At 37.5% G+C, this 17455-nt stretch overlaps 1 protein-coding gene across 1 annotated transcript; it reads left to right on the top strand.

The window, feature by feature from the left end:
* Positions 1–222: 222 nt before the first annotated feature.
* LOC103398610 (sodium- and chloride-dependent GABA transporter ine) lies at positions 223–15998 on the top strand. The gene is made up of 13 exons (XM_008337270.3): positions 223–1289; positions 2812–2946; positions 8206–8416; positions 8876–9008; positions 10329–10463; positions 11204–11307; positions 11581–11705; positions 12449–12561; positions 13067–13207; positions 13330–13429; positions 13633–13733; positions 13841–14008; positions 15113–15998. The coding sequence occupies exons 1-13, from the start codon at positions 1091–1093 to the stop codon at positions 15224–15226; spliced, it is 1779 nt and encodes a 592-aa protein (XP_008335492.1). The 5' UTR covers positions 223–1090; the 3' UTR covers positions 15227–15998.
* Positions 15999–17455: the final 1457 nt, after the last annotated feature.

The following is a 17455-nucleotide window of genomic DNA, read 5'->3' as shown; positions in this document are numbered from 1 at the left end:
GACAGAGGCCTGTGGAACCTTTATGAGTATATAAAGCTTAGGTTAAGTGTTGTGTTAATTGTCCTGCCAATGTTCAATTTGACAGTTATGTTGCATCCACACTTCAAAAGATCCAGAATGCACTTATCAGCTGGCTGATGTCCAGCAGAGAGTTTGCTAACCGTCTGTTGGTGCATGATAAGGTGTGATAAACCTAGACGCTGGACAAGAAAGTTGAAATTGTCAGTAGGGCATTTCATGGCAGTGCAATAATTGTTAAAGGCCCAACAAGTTGCAGATAGCATAATGAAAATATCTCCAAGCAGCTAGTAAATACACAAAGTGAGAATAATATATATTTCACATGATGCAACATCTTTTTAGTCAACATTGTACTTTTATTCTGAACCATGTCAACGTGTACACATGACTTGCCCTTTCCCCTGCCTTTGTCAAGTGCAAAAACATAGGGTGCTCACCTACTTTGTACACCACCAAAGGTAAACAATGTCAACTGAAGTCCGATCTTTATTCATACCCATTGTTCACTTACGTTTGACACCCTGTGGTGTATTACCAGGTGAATTATATATTTAAAAAAAAAACAATAATTTGAAAAATATGTCTTTATGAATTCAGTGATATCTAGCCCAATTTTCCCGTAATTTCTTTCACCAGGAAAACAAGTGAAACACTAATTGTATTGTATTGTACTGTTTTTCTCCTTAAAGTAACAGTTCTAATATCTGCGCTCCGGTTTTGTCTTGGCTGACGGATCGCACTCACTGAAATGTCTCTTTAAAACCCAGCTCTTATTTTGTTAGATTTGCATCTCGGCGCCCCTGCTGACTTTGCTGCTACTGTCGGCGAAATGGAGAAGGATACATAACAGTTATGAGACACTAAAGTAGTAGGGTATAATTAAGTAACTCTGGCTCAGTACGTCGCCCTTTGTACTGAGAATTATCCCGACGTAAAACAGTCCGACATTCGTTTTGCCGTATAACAGGTTTTTATACAGTTGGTCATACGCGACACGAACATCCCTCTTCCCACCGCAGTGTAGAAATCTAAATAGTCGCGTTTTTACTCTAATCCATCGCCAGGAGGCATGGATAACGGAGCAGGTTCGAATTCAAAGATCCAAGCCGATGAAAGAATGTGTTCTCTCAAAGTGGCCACGAACAAGGCGATGGATGAAAGACCCACGTGGAGTGGACGGCTTGAGTTTATCCTGGCATCCGTAGGCTACGCTGTGGGACTAGGCAACGTCTGGAGGTTTCCCTACCTGTGCTACAGCAGTGGTGGAGGTAAGACAGTTTTAATGTGACTAGTCTCTGGTGGTTAGCTAGTGTAACTCAGTGACCACACCGTGGTCAGCTACTTGAGAGAAGGGGCAAGGAAAGTTGGCAATCTGTAACAATGTTTTACAACATTCTGTGACGTCTTAGATCTACAGCGACATGTCGATTAATCAAAGACTAGTCGATAATCGTCATTTTGTCAGGCACAAATCAACATCTGAGTTTGTTTTTTAAAGTAAAAGTCGCACGTGCTGAGCTAACTACATTTTAAAACGGGTTACAAGGTTTTAGTGTTTAGTGGGCTACACGCACGCACACTATACACAACTACAACAAATGACTAGAAAGTAATACTAGAAAAATGTTTAGTGAATATAAACTACTATCAAGAATCTCACAGAAATGTTGCTTCAGATCCCCTCCAACGCTTTCTCTTTCCCCCTCTCTGTAAACCAACGAATGCTGTTGTACGTTTTACCTAAAAACTCCACCCTTCCATAGAAAAGCTAGTTAGTTATAACCAATGTTTTGCACTGATTGTACTGATGGAGCTTCAATCATTTCTCATTTAAAAGAAACAAATTGCTTGTACTGATGGAGCTTCAATCATTTTCTCATTTAAAAGAAACAAAGTGCTTCATTTGTTTAGAAATAACATATCAACAAATATAAACTTAACAATGCCCCTTTGTTTAATGTTTTTCAACACATACCTTTATGGTTTCATCATCAACAACAGTATGAGTGTAATCACAGGAAAACTTCTACCATTATGTCATGCAGATATTTTTAAAACTAACATTGTCACAGTGACAAAAAGTAAAAAAAAAAAAAAAAAAAAAAAAAAAAAAAAGTGTCCCTTTTCATCTAGGGTTGGACCATGGCACTGAGAAACTATTTTACTTTCATGTCTACTTTATCAGTCCTGCTTGAACTGACCCCAAATATAACATTTACATTTACATTTTTAAAAAAAGTCCCCTGGTTCATTTTGACCCCAGAAGACCAAATTATCCAAGAGGCAATTGGGAGGACATAAATGGGGTTAATAGATCCACGAATGTTGCTTAGTCTAGATTCCATTAACTCTGTTAACTCTCAGGCAAAATTTACTGTGTTGTAAGAATGACTCAGCAAGATTACACACACTAATGTGTGTGCTGTAAAGGCCAGGCAGTGATGAAGAAAAGACAGTTTCTACTTCAGGATAAATGAATGACACAGAATGAATACAGCCTAGAGCTGGTGTTTTTCCAGATCCAAGCACACTTATAGATCTGAAGAGACATAGTCAGTCCTGTCTACACCATAGTCTGTTAACTGAGTGGGGGGGTTCCCCCCAATTCCATGAAGTGGTGCAATATTACACATTATTACCTTTACTTGGATGATAGTTAGGTAAACATTGGGTTAATTCCTGCATAACAACAATGGATGCTGTCAACATATACTGTACCTCATGCGCTGTGGCAGGAGTCAAATAACACGTAGCTGAGAGGTGCATAACGACATTGTTTTCCCAACCCAGGAGCCTTCATCATCCCTTATCTCACCATGGTGCTTCTGTGTGGCATCCCTCTGCTCTTCATGGAGTTTGCCATTGGCCAGTACACTCATGTAGGCCCAGTGCATGCTTTTGCCAAAATCTGCCCCTTATTAAAAGGTGAGTGATCAATCACGCCAGTTTCACATATAAGGCAAAAAGGACCTGATATAAATACTGTGTTTGCATGAATGGGCTAGAACTACACCAAACCTTCAATAAAAGATCTGTGTTGATCCACTGGTTGATTTATACATTTGTATCCCTGTAGTCTTTAGGAATACTGTAATTTAGGTAATAGAGGAAGAGTAATAGTGATCTATTGCTTATGAATTATTTTAACCATTAAAGTGATTTAAAGTTTTTAAATTTTCTTCCTTTCCACTCTTGAACCTCTTCTTTGCTAATGCATGCCTTTAGCATTCATGCCTAAAACCTGAATAAATGAATTACACAAATTCTAAAAATTGGAATTAAGTTATTTTGATAACTTATAACATAGCCTTGATGAAATATTTTAACCCTGTGGCATTATTAATTTTCTGCATTCCCTTTCATAATATCTCACTATGTTTCTCTTTGTTGCACACTTGATTAAAAGTAGCATTTTTTTTCTAGATTTCTTAGGCAAAATCTTTAGAAATTAATAGTTGTTTTCAACTTTTGATTTTTATTGATTTCCATTTTTTACATTTTAGTGAAAAATGCACTGGTAGAGGTGGGTAAAAGGGTAAAAGTTGTAGATTTTGAGTGCAAATAACATGGTGCAAAGAGAGAAATCCAGGTCTTTTTTTAATGAGTGGAGGACCATAATAAGGACGATAATAACCTGTGAGCTACACAGGGTGTAATGTTTATATTAGTGGAGAGGTGTGCAGTCAGTTGGCAAAGATGGGGGTGGGGGATTCATCACAGATCAACTCTGAGGCTCTTCTCGTTTGCAGATGTTTACATCGACCATAATATGCATCGACTTGTTGGTAAAAGGTCATAGAAAATCAATAATTTCCAGAGAGTGGGTGCTCATGGGCTCGTGGGCGTATTAGTAATTTTGTTGTTGAAGATATTATAAAGTTGTCAATCCTAATTTTAATCAAGACCACATACCTGCCCCTACGTTGAGCTCATGTTTTGAAACTCGTTGGTCTTTGCAATGGCTTCTTAGAATCCTGGTTGTCTCTCATCTGCCAGTCATGTGGTGCTTGACATGAATTGGCTTTCAGCTGGAAGTTTGGATGATCCTTTTAATCTCATTAATCTGATTATGTGCCTTTGTGGACTAAGATGACTTATTGTTCAGTGATGCTTGAGATATGCTTAGAATTTTCTGTCTACTTGAGCCTATAGACCTCAGCTAAATTGTTTCAAATAGACAGCTGCTGAAAAAGTACTAGGGAAAGTCAGTGCAATAGTCATTTGACCAGTTGGGCAGGATCCTATGAGCACATTGTTCACAAAATGTTTTTTTCCAGAGTACTCTACTCTACAGAGACTTCTCTTTGCTTCTGCTGCTCACGTCATAGCAGACATTTCCATGTGGGAAATACTACATATAAATGTTGACTTTCTGCTGATACTCTGCTCTAAACCTTGCCAGCTCTCATTTGCCCTTGATTTAGTTGTATTTGGATGATTAAATGTTGCCTAAACATCTGTGGCCAATGATTACAACAGCCTACTCTAAACAAAACCTACAAAAACCCTTGAAACAGTTGTGCTGGACATTTTATTCTCTTTTCTAAAGTTCTGCCTGACAGAAATGCGAGGTGTCTGTAGCTTTAGTATTTGATCCTGTGCTGTCATTTGTTTGTACTGTGGGTGCTTCTTTGTACTGTTTGTAATAAAAGCTGTTTTATCTCTGAGATTTATTTATCTAACTGCTGATGTTGATGGATGAGACCTTGTTAAGCAAAGGACATGTTACAAAGTCCTTTGCCATGAATGGTGATAAATCGTCTTTAAACTAAGTTATATCAAGGCTATCATTGTTTCCATGACTTGACAGTCGTCTATTGGAAGAATGAAAAAAATTATAACATTTCACTAACAAACCTTTGTTCAAGCAAGGCCCCAGCCATCATTAACCATTGAACCCATGTTGGTGTGAAACTACAGTGCGGCTTGTCTTGTTCTAACTGAAATAACAATGCGGTTTGTCTTGTTCTAACTGACCATTTTTCTCCATAGCTTTCTCCTAAATACAGAGATAATCTACCCGGTCAAAATATCGGTCCATCCTTCTCTTGATTTTTCCCTCATTTCTTCCTGGTTATTGCTCTGTGCTTAACAAGGGCCAAAAACAGGTAGTTTATTTTCCTCTTTTGAATATTTTCCCAGTGCAACTCATGTGCAGTTTACTGCGATACATATGTGATCAGTGATGTAATAAATAATAACCACTGTCTAGTTAACTGACAAGTTATGAAATCCAGATGTTTGGTTCACTGCAGCAGATACAAAATGGTTTTGACAAGTCACATTTCTTCAGCTTTTTAAAGCGTTTTGTTTAAGTTAGGTGTCAGGATATTCATGATATTTAAAGAAGCTTCTAACACACACTGTCCTCTTTGTGTGAATCCTATTATTTATTTTAATTATTTACTCCTCACTTCAGGTACAACCTGTGTTGAACTGTGTGAGCTGCAAATACAGCCTGGAATCAACATCAGCATGTTTGGCCACACAAAAAAGGCTTGGTTCTGATGCAACTGCAAGTGTTTAAATATTAGTAAATCAAACATAGTGAATTTAAAAAAAGACGACATTTCTTATAAAAATAGAAAAGCAAAAAAAAAAAAATACAATTCTCAACATAAATTCTTTTTTTTAGTTTTTGTTCAAATTTTGAATTGATGGCTAATAAAATTGGCACACATTTGTAGGAATATTCCAAAAGAGAGTGTAATATGAATGTTCTCGTCTCAGTCATTAATATAGGCCAGGACCAATTAACAGTAATATTCATTATTCATGCCATTATCCGAGTTTGTAGCTATTTTAGATGTAGGACAGCACTTGCTTTTTACTCACATAAAACTATTCTCTGTGTTAAAACTTTTTAAGCGTCATTAATACAATTTCAACAATAGTCAATCAATAAATAGATTAACATGTATTTTGTAATCTTTCACAAACTGAGAATGACCAAACTGCTTCATAATAAATGTATATAATATTATTATTATTATTAAAAGTTTATAATAATATTTTAAAACTTATTATAAGTAAACGTGTTCAGTTTCTGTTTTCACCAATGCCATGTGCATCCTGAAGTCAATTCTCTGTAAGTAATACATTTGTGTTTTCTGTCGCAAAGCTTCAACAGTTGTGTAAAATGAATTCTCTGAGAAACTGAACTTTTCATAAGCTATCACTAGACCCGCTGTGCACAGATCACATGGAACAATAGAGCAGTCGATCATGGAAGGGAGATGGTAGGAGCGAGTAGGAACGGGACAAATAACTTATAACAAAGGGAAGAGAGCTTAACATGTGTGGCAGCCAGCGATTTTAGCTAATCCTGGAGCTCAGGGTGCGTTTCCTTTGTCACCTTCATTGTGTTGACACAGACCTGTTTTTCAATCCCTCCTCATCTATTTTATTAATTCAACACAGCGATAGGTTGTTTTTCCCTGCAAAAAAACTTCCTTTTGTAGTAGTAAGGTAAGGTCCTCCATCTTACCTTACTACTACAAAGGAAGTTTTTGATCAATCCACCAATACTTACAGTATTTGCAGTAGCAGTAGTAGTAGTATTTATTGTAATTTGTTTTACAGAAATGATTAACGTTTGTAGGGTTTTCAACACCTAAAAGAGATAAATGATTATTTTTGAATCTGAATCTGACCACTACCCTTTGTTAGAGGGAAACTGAAGGTGAGGAATTGCAAAATCTAAAATGATCTTCTTTTTCTTTCGGCTTTGTCCCTTTTTCAGGGGTTGCCACAGCAAATCATTGATTTCCATATTGCCCTGTTCTCTGCATCTTCTAGTCTGACTCCAACTATCTGGATGTCCTCCCTCACTGCATCCATATATCTCCTCTTTGGTCTTCCTCTTTGTCTCCTACCTGGTAGCTCCATCTCTAACATTCTTCTACCAATGTATCCACTGTCCCTCCTCTGCACATGTCCAAACCATCTCAATCTGGCTTCTCTAGCTTTTTCTCCAAACCTTCCTGTCTGTGTTGTCCCTCTAATGACAGCATTCCTGATCCTGTCCATTCTTGTCACTCCTAAAGAGAATCTTTGCCCCCTCCAGCTCCGCCTCCTGTCTTCTGCCTATTGCTAGTGTCTCTAAACCATACATCATGGCTGGTCTCACCACCGTCCTGTAAACCTTTCCCTTCACCTTAGCTGACACTCTTCTATCACAGATCACTCCTGACACTTTTCTCCAGCTGTTCCATCCTGCCTGCACTCTATTCTTCACCTCTATTCCACAGTCTCCTCTGCTCTGAAATCTAAAATGATGTAAAAATAAAAACAAAACAGTTAAATAAATAAATAGAGTTAAATAAAAACATACGTAAACATTCATTACCAAGTGCAGGTAAAGTATAGTAGTAATAACATAAATGTCAGGTGTACATAAGACAAAAAAATTTAGTTTCTTTGCCTTACAGCAGTGTCAATTCTTTAAATTCCTAGAAAAGATAAAAGGTGGAGATGAAATTAAGGTGCATATTTTTAGCTGAACCAACCAAGTCACACACATATTCCAACCTGAAGTCTGACACATTGATAAAACAGCAGGTGCAAAAGGCTTTGCTCCCATGTTTAGGCGAAGGACCTGTTCTGCATCAGCCAAAAGACACAGTGGAATTTATAATCCATCACTCCAGGAATTGATTTTATCTCTATTGGAGTTGTCTTTCAGGATGTCCCACAATGCCTCTATCTCTGACACTGACTATTTCTGTGATATGTCTGTGATCAGAGTTTCATTTCCTTAGCCACATGATTGACATCCACTGTATACTTCAATCATAGACAAATGCAAATCTAAGCTCTATTTTAAACTAATTCTATTCTAAACTCTATACAATTTTTTAGGAACAGCCCTATGTTCATTCCCAAAACTCTGTTTGCAGTCAGATATCTCTTACCACCACACTGATGGTCCTAGCTGTTTGCCACACTGTCCAGTCTTGAGGGATCAACTAATGTCAACTAGTGATTCACTTATCGTAAAATATTAAAATTCAGAGTGAGTGGAAGCCTTTTTTCTCTTGTTGTTTCTATATGTCACTATTGTTTATGTGGTCTACAGCATCGACTTATGGAGTTTGCTATTAATATCTTTGAATTGCTGTCAAGCCCTTCATGGCATGAGTCTAACCTTTTGCTTTCTTAACCTCCTGCTGTGTCACTTCACAGGTGTGGGTATGGCCACAGTGGTTCTTTCCTTTGTGTTCTCTACATACTACAATGTCCTCATGAGCTGGGCTCTTTATTATTTCTTCAACTCTTTCGGAGCGACGCTTCCATGGACTTCCTGCAACAACACCTGGAATGTTGTTGGAAACTGTTCCAGTGGTTTTCCTGGAAACGCCACCCGCATGCAGTCTGCCAGCCAGCAGTTTTTTGAGTGAGAAAACCTTTTTGTAATACATTCTTATATGCAATGTAATATCTGATCAAACGTTTAGAGTTCTAGGGGTTCCTGAACATGGGTGATTCTTGAGAATATATGATGTGACACTGTTAATGCCAATCATGTTCTGCAGACTCAACAATACACTAGGTTGACTGCACAGGTGTTTTGGGTTCATGCAGATTTAAATGTGCCAGTACAACATTATTGTTTGATATAAATGTATAATTCTGTAACTCATTCAAAATAGTTTCCTCTAGTAAAACACTAATATTTTCCATCAAGTGGAAGAAATGTACTTTTTAACAGAAATGTCAGAGCCAGGGGGTTCCTAACGTCAGAAGAACAGTTAAAAAAACAAAATCAGTTGTTATCGGCATCACACTTGCAGTTAAAAACAAGTTTGCCAAAGTTGTTTTGAGGAGACTTAAACCTTTCTGTATATGCATACAGTCACAAGCTCCTGGAGAAAACGGCTTCCATTGAAGAAGCAGGTGGCATTCGCTGGGAACTCTTTGGTTATCTCCTTGCTGCTTGGGTCATCGTATATTTATGCATATTTAAAGGAGTCAAATCCACTGGCAAGGTAAGATTCGTATATTTGAGTTATGATAGTTATTGTGATGATTTGTTTTTGTGCTGGCGCCGTTGTTTAAAACGTCTGGTGTTCTCAGTTAAAAGGAAGGTCATCATGTTGTATAGTCTGAGATTCTGCTCAAACAGTTCAGATTAGATGTAAACGAAAAAACAAAATAGCCTTCAGTCACAGTACACGACGACCAAATGTTCAAGGTGTGGCTGTATAATATGTCATAATGACTACTTGTCATGCACACAACCAAATGTGACCTCTGCTTTTAACCCATCACCAAAGTGAACAGTGGGCAGCTTTAAGAGCCTGGGAAGCAGTGAGTGGAGACGGTGTCATGCTCAGATCACCTCAGTGGTAACCTGGCAGCTGGTGGACTGGAACCTGAAGCCTTCCAGACCCAAGTCTGCTTCCTTAACCACTAAGTCACCACTGCCCCTTTGTGATTAAATGTTTGAACAACTTAGCACTTTTTTCAGTGGTTTATGTGCTGATCTGTTAAAACAACACAAGTGAAGGGTCAAGAATGGTTGAATGGGAAATGTGTTACTGTCCACTGTAGTTCATGGTTAGTTTTATGTAATATGGTGTAATAATGCTGGGCGAGGGACAGAGGAATAGATATTACTTATTCTACTCTACTAAAAGAGTGAATAATGAGTGAATACTTACCAGTTTTAATTTCTTCTTTATTTTTTAAATTGTGTAAAAACTGGTAATTATTAAAAATGTCTTTCAAAAGAATAAATAAAAATATATAAAAGAAGATAAAACATTCTCACAAAGTACATACCCTCAGACACTATTTAGATCTACATAACTGTACATTCTATGTAGAAGGCATTGTCAAGCTGGGCAGTATTGACAAACATTCACCTATTCTAAGAAGCTACATTTTGAAATTATACTTTTGTGTATGTTTCTTGACATTTTTCCATATCAATAATTGTATGATTTGGATAAGTCACAAATAATTGCTAATTATTTCAATCCCAATTAATAAAGATCAATGGTGATTAACACTGGCACTCTGTGGTTAATCAGATTAATAACAAATTATCATTTGGCAGTCCTAACAAAAACATTGTGGCAGGCACTGCACTGGACGCCTATCACCCTAAAGGACTGTGGGCTGGGGGTGTGGTTTTCTGTGTGGTGCGCTTAGTCAGTAGTGAGTTGTTTTGTACAATAGTGGAATAAAGTGTTCAAACCCACTTTCGATTCTTGCACTCTCGTTGTCCTGCTACAACAAACATTTATTCCTGTGTCATACATGCAGTGACATTTACGGCTGTTATTTTACTCTTCTCCACACAGGTTGTTTATTTCACTGCAATATTCCCCTACTTCATCCTGTTTGCCCTGCTCATCAATAATATACAGCTGCCTGGAGCCAAAAATGGCATTCTCTTCTTTGCCACCCCTGTTTGGAACAAACTGTTCGAGGTGAAGGTGAGTCTTGTAATGTCTCTAACGGAATGCATGCAGCATGTATTTAGTCAAGTGAGTGACTTACATATGAAAAGGTAAGTTAAACTTAAGACCTACACATATTGTAGGACATGGGAACACAATGTACACACCTGAAACTGCTTGTAAATAATTGACCTTGCAGAACAACCCCATCAATAGGCATCCTGACAAAAAGAAAATAACAATTTGCGGCAGACTGTCTCATAAATATTGGTTAGGGTGTGTAACAGTTGGAAACCAGCAACAGCAAATATAAACACCTCCAAAACAAACATTTTAAGGTCTTGGTTATAGTAACTGAATATTTTATTTTAAAGAAAAAACTCTTAACAATAATGTGTTTTACTGCTGCAGTGGAATTTATACTGTGGCACAAAGTTTAAGCACCTTGTGAAAAAAGTCAAACCCATAGTACAAAATGTGGCCTTTGATGACTATTTATGTAGACCAGTGGTTCTTAACCTGGGTCCGACCAAACCCCAGCGGTTCGGTGAGTCAGTCTCAGGGGTTCGGTGGAGGACAAGAACCACACCCGACTCATATGATTCGTGATGACACGACCCCGCTTGGCCATCACAGAAGGGTTTGGTGAATGCGCATATGAAACTGGTAGGGTTCAATACCTCCATCAAGGTTAAGAACCACTGATGTAGAGTCTGTAAACTCCATCAAAATGATCTTGACTTAAATGTTTTTTTTTTAATGCATCTTAATTGCAGGTCTGGGTCAATGCAGCTGCCCAGGTGTTTAACTCTGTTGGAATTGCCTTCGGTTCCATGATGTCCATGGCGAGTTACAACAAATTCAACAACAACATTCTTAGGTGAGATGGTCACACTAATGTTAAGATGACAGCCTATAGGAATCAGCTTTGAGAGCCACGGGAGCAATTTCACACAATTGTTTTGAAGTCAACATCTCCACAGTGTTTCCCAAAGGGAAAGTACCCACAGTTCATTGCATATGTGCAGCAAATATCTTATCTTGGTAACACTGTAGAAAAGGGTTGTTGTCATCATTTAAAAATGGTGCGGTGTCATTCTGAATATATTTTTCCTCTGTGAATAATCTGTTTTTGTCCTTTAAATTTTTCTAGGGATACATTGATTGTGTCATTTGTCAACTCATTCACCAGTATCCTGGCCGGCTTTGTGATTTTCTCTGCTATTGGTTACATGGCTCATATACACAACCTCCCAGTAGACAACATCGCTACAGACGGTAGGCAACACACCTTTAAATACATTACATAGATCTATCAGATGAAAGTACCTGATATAGATGATTAAAAACATGAGTCATTTTACTTAAATCTTGTACATACCTCATCATGTAACTCTTAAATTTGTTTTTTCTTATTTCTTAGTTCATACAGTATGCTTATCTAATTTCGAGATAATATTTTGGCTGCAGCCTCATGTTGAATGACAACAATTCTGATAAAAAGTTCACTTAATGTCAGATTTAGTAAAATTACCTTTTTTTTCAGTCACGTCTCAGACTAATTACTGTTTAAACCCACCTTTGTTTAGACATGTCAGTCTCAGGTTTCCTTTTCCTGACCTGCTGTTACTCTGGTGTCAAGTGTGTCACCCTTGCAGGTCATCACCATAGAATAGTATGTTCATGTAATGAAAACTAACAACTCTAGGTGTCAGGTGGCTACACAGAGTGTAGAGAGAAAATCACTGTAGCATGAAATAAATGGTTGTGATGTTCTTTGTGTTGGGGATATCAGAGGAAGGCGGGGCAGAAAATGAAATCACAAACAAGCTCTAAACAGTTGGCCTTCACAGTTTTCTGATTGGGCAGTTGTAGAGTGCAAAATGTTAGTGTAAACTATTTATTGTTTTAAATTTATGTGATAATATACTCTACTGTTACAGTATTTTGTTACAATATACTGTTACTGTGTATGATATTTGCTGTAAACACTGACAGGCTTTACTCCGTCACGATTTTAGGACCTGGATTGGTATTTGTGGTATACCCTGAAATCCTGTCCACTATGCCTGTGTCCTATTTGTGGGCTCCTCTCTTCTTCTTCATGTTGCTGTGCTTGGGCCTCGACAGCCAGGTAACCAGTTTCCATCCTTTGTAATGTAGTTGAAGCTCCTCCCTCTCTGCACATTTTGATTGACAATGTGTCTGCAGGAACCACATCTTGAATCAGTCTTTGTCGTAATAGTAGGATACACAAACATGATGCAAGTGCAGTAGGCATAGACGTCTATTTAGAAATGTGTATTTAGACATGTGTATTTTAACCCCCAGTTGACAGTATTGCGCTGGTTATTGTGGTTAAAGAAAGAGGTGACTTGTAGGAAGCTGGTTACAAAATTGTACAGATTTTTGTCAACTTCCTCATTATGAAATTTGGTGGAAAATTTTATTTTTAGATTTTATTTAATAGTAATTGTAAACAGTAATTGAATAACAGCTGATGAATCTTATAAAGTCAATGATAACATGACTAACCAGGAAGTCCCATTGACCAGAAAAAGAAACGACTGTATCAGTTCTTTTCACACGTGATTTATATGTGATATATATGTGTATATATTTCTACATCTGTGCTGCAGTTCGCCACAGTGGAGGTGGCCGTGGCCTTCATCAGAGACGAGTACGGTGCCAAGCTGCTGCCTTATATAAAAAGAGGGGAGTTGCTGACTCTAGCTGTGTGCGTCATCTGCTTTGTCTTAGGAATTCCTCATATTACAAAGGTACAGTCAGAAGAAGCAGGGGTATTTTCTGATATCTGGTAGACTACAGGAGGCAGCAGTTGCATCACTGCTGAGAGTTATTTTTTGTTCACTCACTCTCTCTCTTTCTTTTAACCACACAGGGGGGAATCTACGTGTTTCAGCTGATGGATCACTATACTGCTGTGGTTTCTCTCATGTGTCTGGCCTTTTTCGAAGTCATGGCTGTCTGTTGGATATTTGGTATGCTCAAAGTTCCTCATTTCAATCCAAATGTTTTCTTTAAATGTGAAATGATATTAAACATCCTCATTTCCTGCGGTTGGTTCTTTATAAATTGTATTTGTTTCCTAAACAAATTTAAAATGTTTAATGTGGTAATCAGTGTTTTGTGCTAGTTCTGAATATTAAACCGGTTCATTCCCTCACTGTACTCTTCCCTGAAGGCGTTTCTCGTGTCTCACTAATGATCAAGAAGATGCTGGGAAAAACCCCAAGCCTCTACTTCCGCATCTGTTGGATGGTTCTTAGTCCAGTGTTGGTGACGGTGAGCTTTCGTTTTTTTTTTTGGTTTTAAAAAATATATATAATTATATTCCTGTTATACTTTAAAAAGTAAACAAACAATGACCTTTTCCTCTTCCTGTATCATAGTGCATACTTATCTCCAGCATTGTCCAGTACACTCCTGTGCGTTATGGGACGTACACCTACCCAGTGTGGGCCGACGGGTTGGGTTGGACCATTTCACTATTATCTGTTATGTGGATCCCACTTGGTGCCTTACAGGAGATCTGGAGGAACAAAGGCTCTCTGCTGGAGGTGAGGACAGAGTGAATTAGCAGACTGAAAATTTGTACTAGGGATGCCTGATATTAGCATAATTATGTTATATCTGTAAGAATTGTTAATGGTCTTTCCTCTGATAATGAAAACCGATAACAAAAGTCCAGGTTTAACCTAATGGTGTGCCCTAAAAATAGTTTTGGGGGAAAAACGGATGTATATGAAAGTTAAAGTCACTAGATGGCAGTATTGCAACTTACTTTATTAATCTATTTTAATAATCAGGTGATTGTATGCATAATGCTGGAGCCAGCAACTCATACAGTGGATTGTACAGATAAAAAAATTAATTTTACCATGCCCTTAATAGAATTTAAATTTCGGTTCGAAAGAACTTCTGTTCCCTGTGTGTGGGGTGGGGTCAGAGAGGGGGGGTATAATTAAGAAACACAGCTTTAACCTTTGACCTTAGTGAGCAGCTGGCACTTAATTTCCCAAACCACTTGGCCACCACTGCTCTGCTCTATGAAATAAAACTTATTATTATTATTATTATTATTATTATTATTATTATTATTATATCAGTATCAGTTGATATCAGAATTGTAAATTGACTACGTGGCATATTGGATATTGGCATAAAGTGAATATCTGACAACCCTAATTTGTACTTCATGGTCCTTACATTATCCATCCATGCGTGTTTTAGTTGACAGCTTCCCATCTCATCCCAGTTGTCTGTACAAATCCAGTCAGAGTGCCAATGAATTGCGTTCACTGAATCAACATGAATGTAATTCCATATCTCGGTCCAAGCATCTTTCTCACAAAATCAGTTAATATTTGTCTAGCTTTAATGAATGCATATATTTAGCTTTCACAGTAAAGATGAAATGCACTTGACAAAAGTGTCTGACCTGTGGTTAATCACAGCAATTCAGACCAAGGTGATGCTGCCCTGAGCCCTAAAGCCCCAGTGATCTCTCACCGTACTACTGTGACAACGTTGCGTCAAAAAATCTAACACAACCGATAATTAAAAAAAACAAAAACCTTTGCTGTCAGAATGTTTTCCTCACCTCTGATGGGTGTCTATTATAAACGTCTCTCCTCTTTAAACGAGTCTACTCTAACCCACAGAGACTGAAAGCAGCCATTACTCCTTCTGCAGACCTGTGTGCTGAGGATCCTGTGTCAGAAAAAGAGAATCCCGAGCTGCAGCTCTCTGCAACCTTGTTAAGTTCAGTGGCCTGAAGTTTAACACTGTAAAAACTTGACAGAAGTCATAGTTTGACTATTCATTGTCGATTGTTAATATTTTAGTATTCTCCCTGAATACTAAATACTAAAGGTCCCTGGTTGTGGTCATTTAGCTTGTTTCATTGTCTGTCCTGCTAAATGATGATTTACTCTGTGTTAAATCAACTGTAGTGATCTACTGTAACACATAGGACAGAGTGCACATTCAAAGCCACCAAAGTTTTTTTTTATGTTCTTTTATTAAATTATTTAGTTTATATGTGTTTTTTTTCTTTTTAGATGTAAGTGAATGAGGTAAACATTTATAAACTTTTACAAAAGGGTGAAGAAAATGCAGATGTAGAAAAAAAATTAAATAAACCACGTGAGACCATGAAAAATCTCAAACCAAAGAGAAAATGTTCTGATGATCCATGTTTTGGGAAGTGTAAAGAATTGAAACAAAGGGCAAAACCAAGACCAGTGCACAGGGAGTCCAAAATAAAAACATGACTGGAGCACAGCTTAGAACATTAAAAACAATCTAGGAAATTGAAAATGTGAAGGAGAAAGTTCACAAATTACATGAATCTTGACGGGATTATGATGCAAAGATTTGAATATAAATTATTCTGTTGTCTACTGATGTTAAATGTCATAGGGTGTCCTCTGTGCTGTACCAAGTAAAAACAGGCCCCTGTAAAGCTGACACATTTCCTGTTTGTGTATTTTACGCCAAGTAATTCTGACCTCATGTGGAGGTGCAATAAAGTGCAGTTTATATCAATCTCCCGTCAACTTCTTTGACTTTCAACACTGTGGCTGTGACTTCCATTGTACTTCTAAGTGTCCTTAGTGTCTGTTAGTTTTCTGGCATTACAACAACCACTTTAATTATGGTTGCTGTCAGATATGAGTGACAAACATATTTCCCTGTGTCATGGTTTTTACTTTACAAAGCCAGAGCCATGGAATATTCCCCACACCACAACTTGATTCCGTTTCATTAATGTTTGAAATCTGTTTTGCACGTTTGTGCCTGTGTCGCTGTGTTTACCAAAGTAAGCGCTGCATTTAGGTTAGACGCACTCTACAAGTCAAACAGACCCGACCATGTGCAGTTGTCACTGTGGGACACCTGACTGAAACATCCTGATGAAAAATAGATCTGACTTGTTCAATACACCACCTTTAACCAAATCTATGTAGATGGAATGGAATAAGATGCAAATAGGTGCAGGTGTGGGTCATTTGTTTCCTTCAGGCTGAGTAATTGTATATAATATATATTTTTATAAAAGTAATGTTGGTTACAAATTAGAAGTTGTGCCTACAATCCACTGCCTACAATCCACTGCCTGGTTGAAGTTGAGTCACCATACAAGACAATCCTTCTATAGTTGATATAGTCTATAGTTGATACTCTCTTGCGCCAATAAAAGAAAGTTTATTACACCTAAGCTTGAAATGTTCATCTTTAAGAAATGTCTGTCATGAAGTACAGATAACTAGATCTGTTTAAACAGTTTATCCTCTGAATGTAAAATTAGAATTTCATTATGCCGTGTCTCATAGTTGAAATCATAGACCATATATAAGTAAAGGACCAGCCACCTTTTCTCTAAATGGGATTGTAATTTTACAGATTAACACCATGTTGTAGTTAAGGTTATCCAGGTAACACAAATCTGGAAACCAAACTTGTCAGAAAGGTGATAGAAATTTAATAGGAAGTGTATACGTGTACTTACGGTGTAACTTCTGAAACCAGAGAAGCACTTCTGTTTTGTTTAGATTTTTTTCTTGTAACCAGAAACCACTGTCCTTTACCTATATGTGATGTATGGTTGAAACTGTAAACTTCACGCTGCTAAATAATGTAGATGAGCTACCCCAACTAGGAATGACCAGAGCACATGCAGTATGAGTAGTTGTCAAAGTTGGACCTTTATTTGAGAAAACTGTCTCCTAAATTCATTTACAGTTAAGAAATACATAAACATGGTCCCCAAAATATTTATTTTGTTGTGTTGTGTTGATGTTTTTAATTTTGCCCAAAGAAAATAAAAGCTCACTAGATATCTAAAATCGTGGTACAAATTAGTACTTTGTGTACAACGGGTAGAATTGCCATCAAGACTTGAAATATACAACATACAGAGGTTTATAGAAGTACAAGCAATGTAATTGAGTAATGAATGCACTTACGTACTGTTTAGAGGTGTTCTAATGACAGAAGAGGTC

This window comes from Cynoglossus semilaevis, unplaced genomic scaffold, assembly GCF_000523025.1.
Source record: "Cynoglossus semilaevis isolate Cse_v1.0 unplaced genomic scaffold, Cse_v1.0 scaffold342, whole genome shotgun sequence".
NCBI lineage: Eukaryota > Metazoa > Chordata > Actinopteri > Pleuronectiformes > Cynoglossidae > Cynoglossus > Cynoglossus semilaevis.
This window is presented reverse-complemented; position numbering and strand designations above follow the sequence as displayed.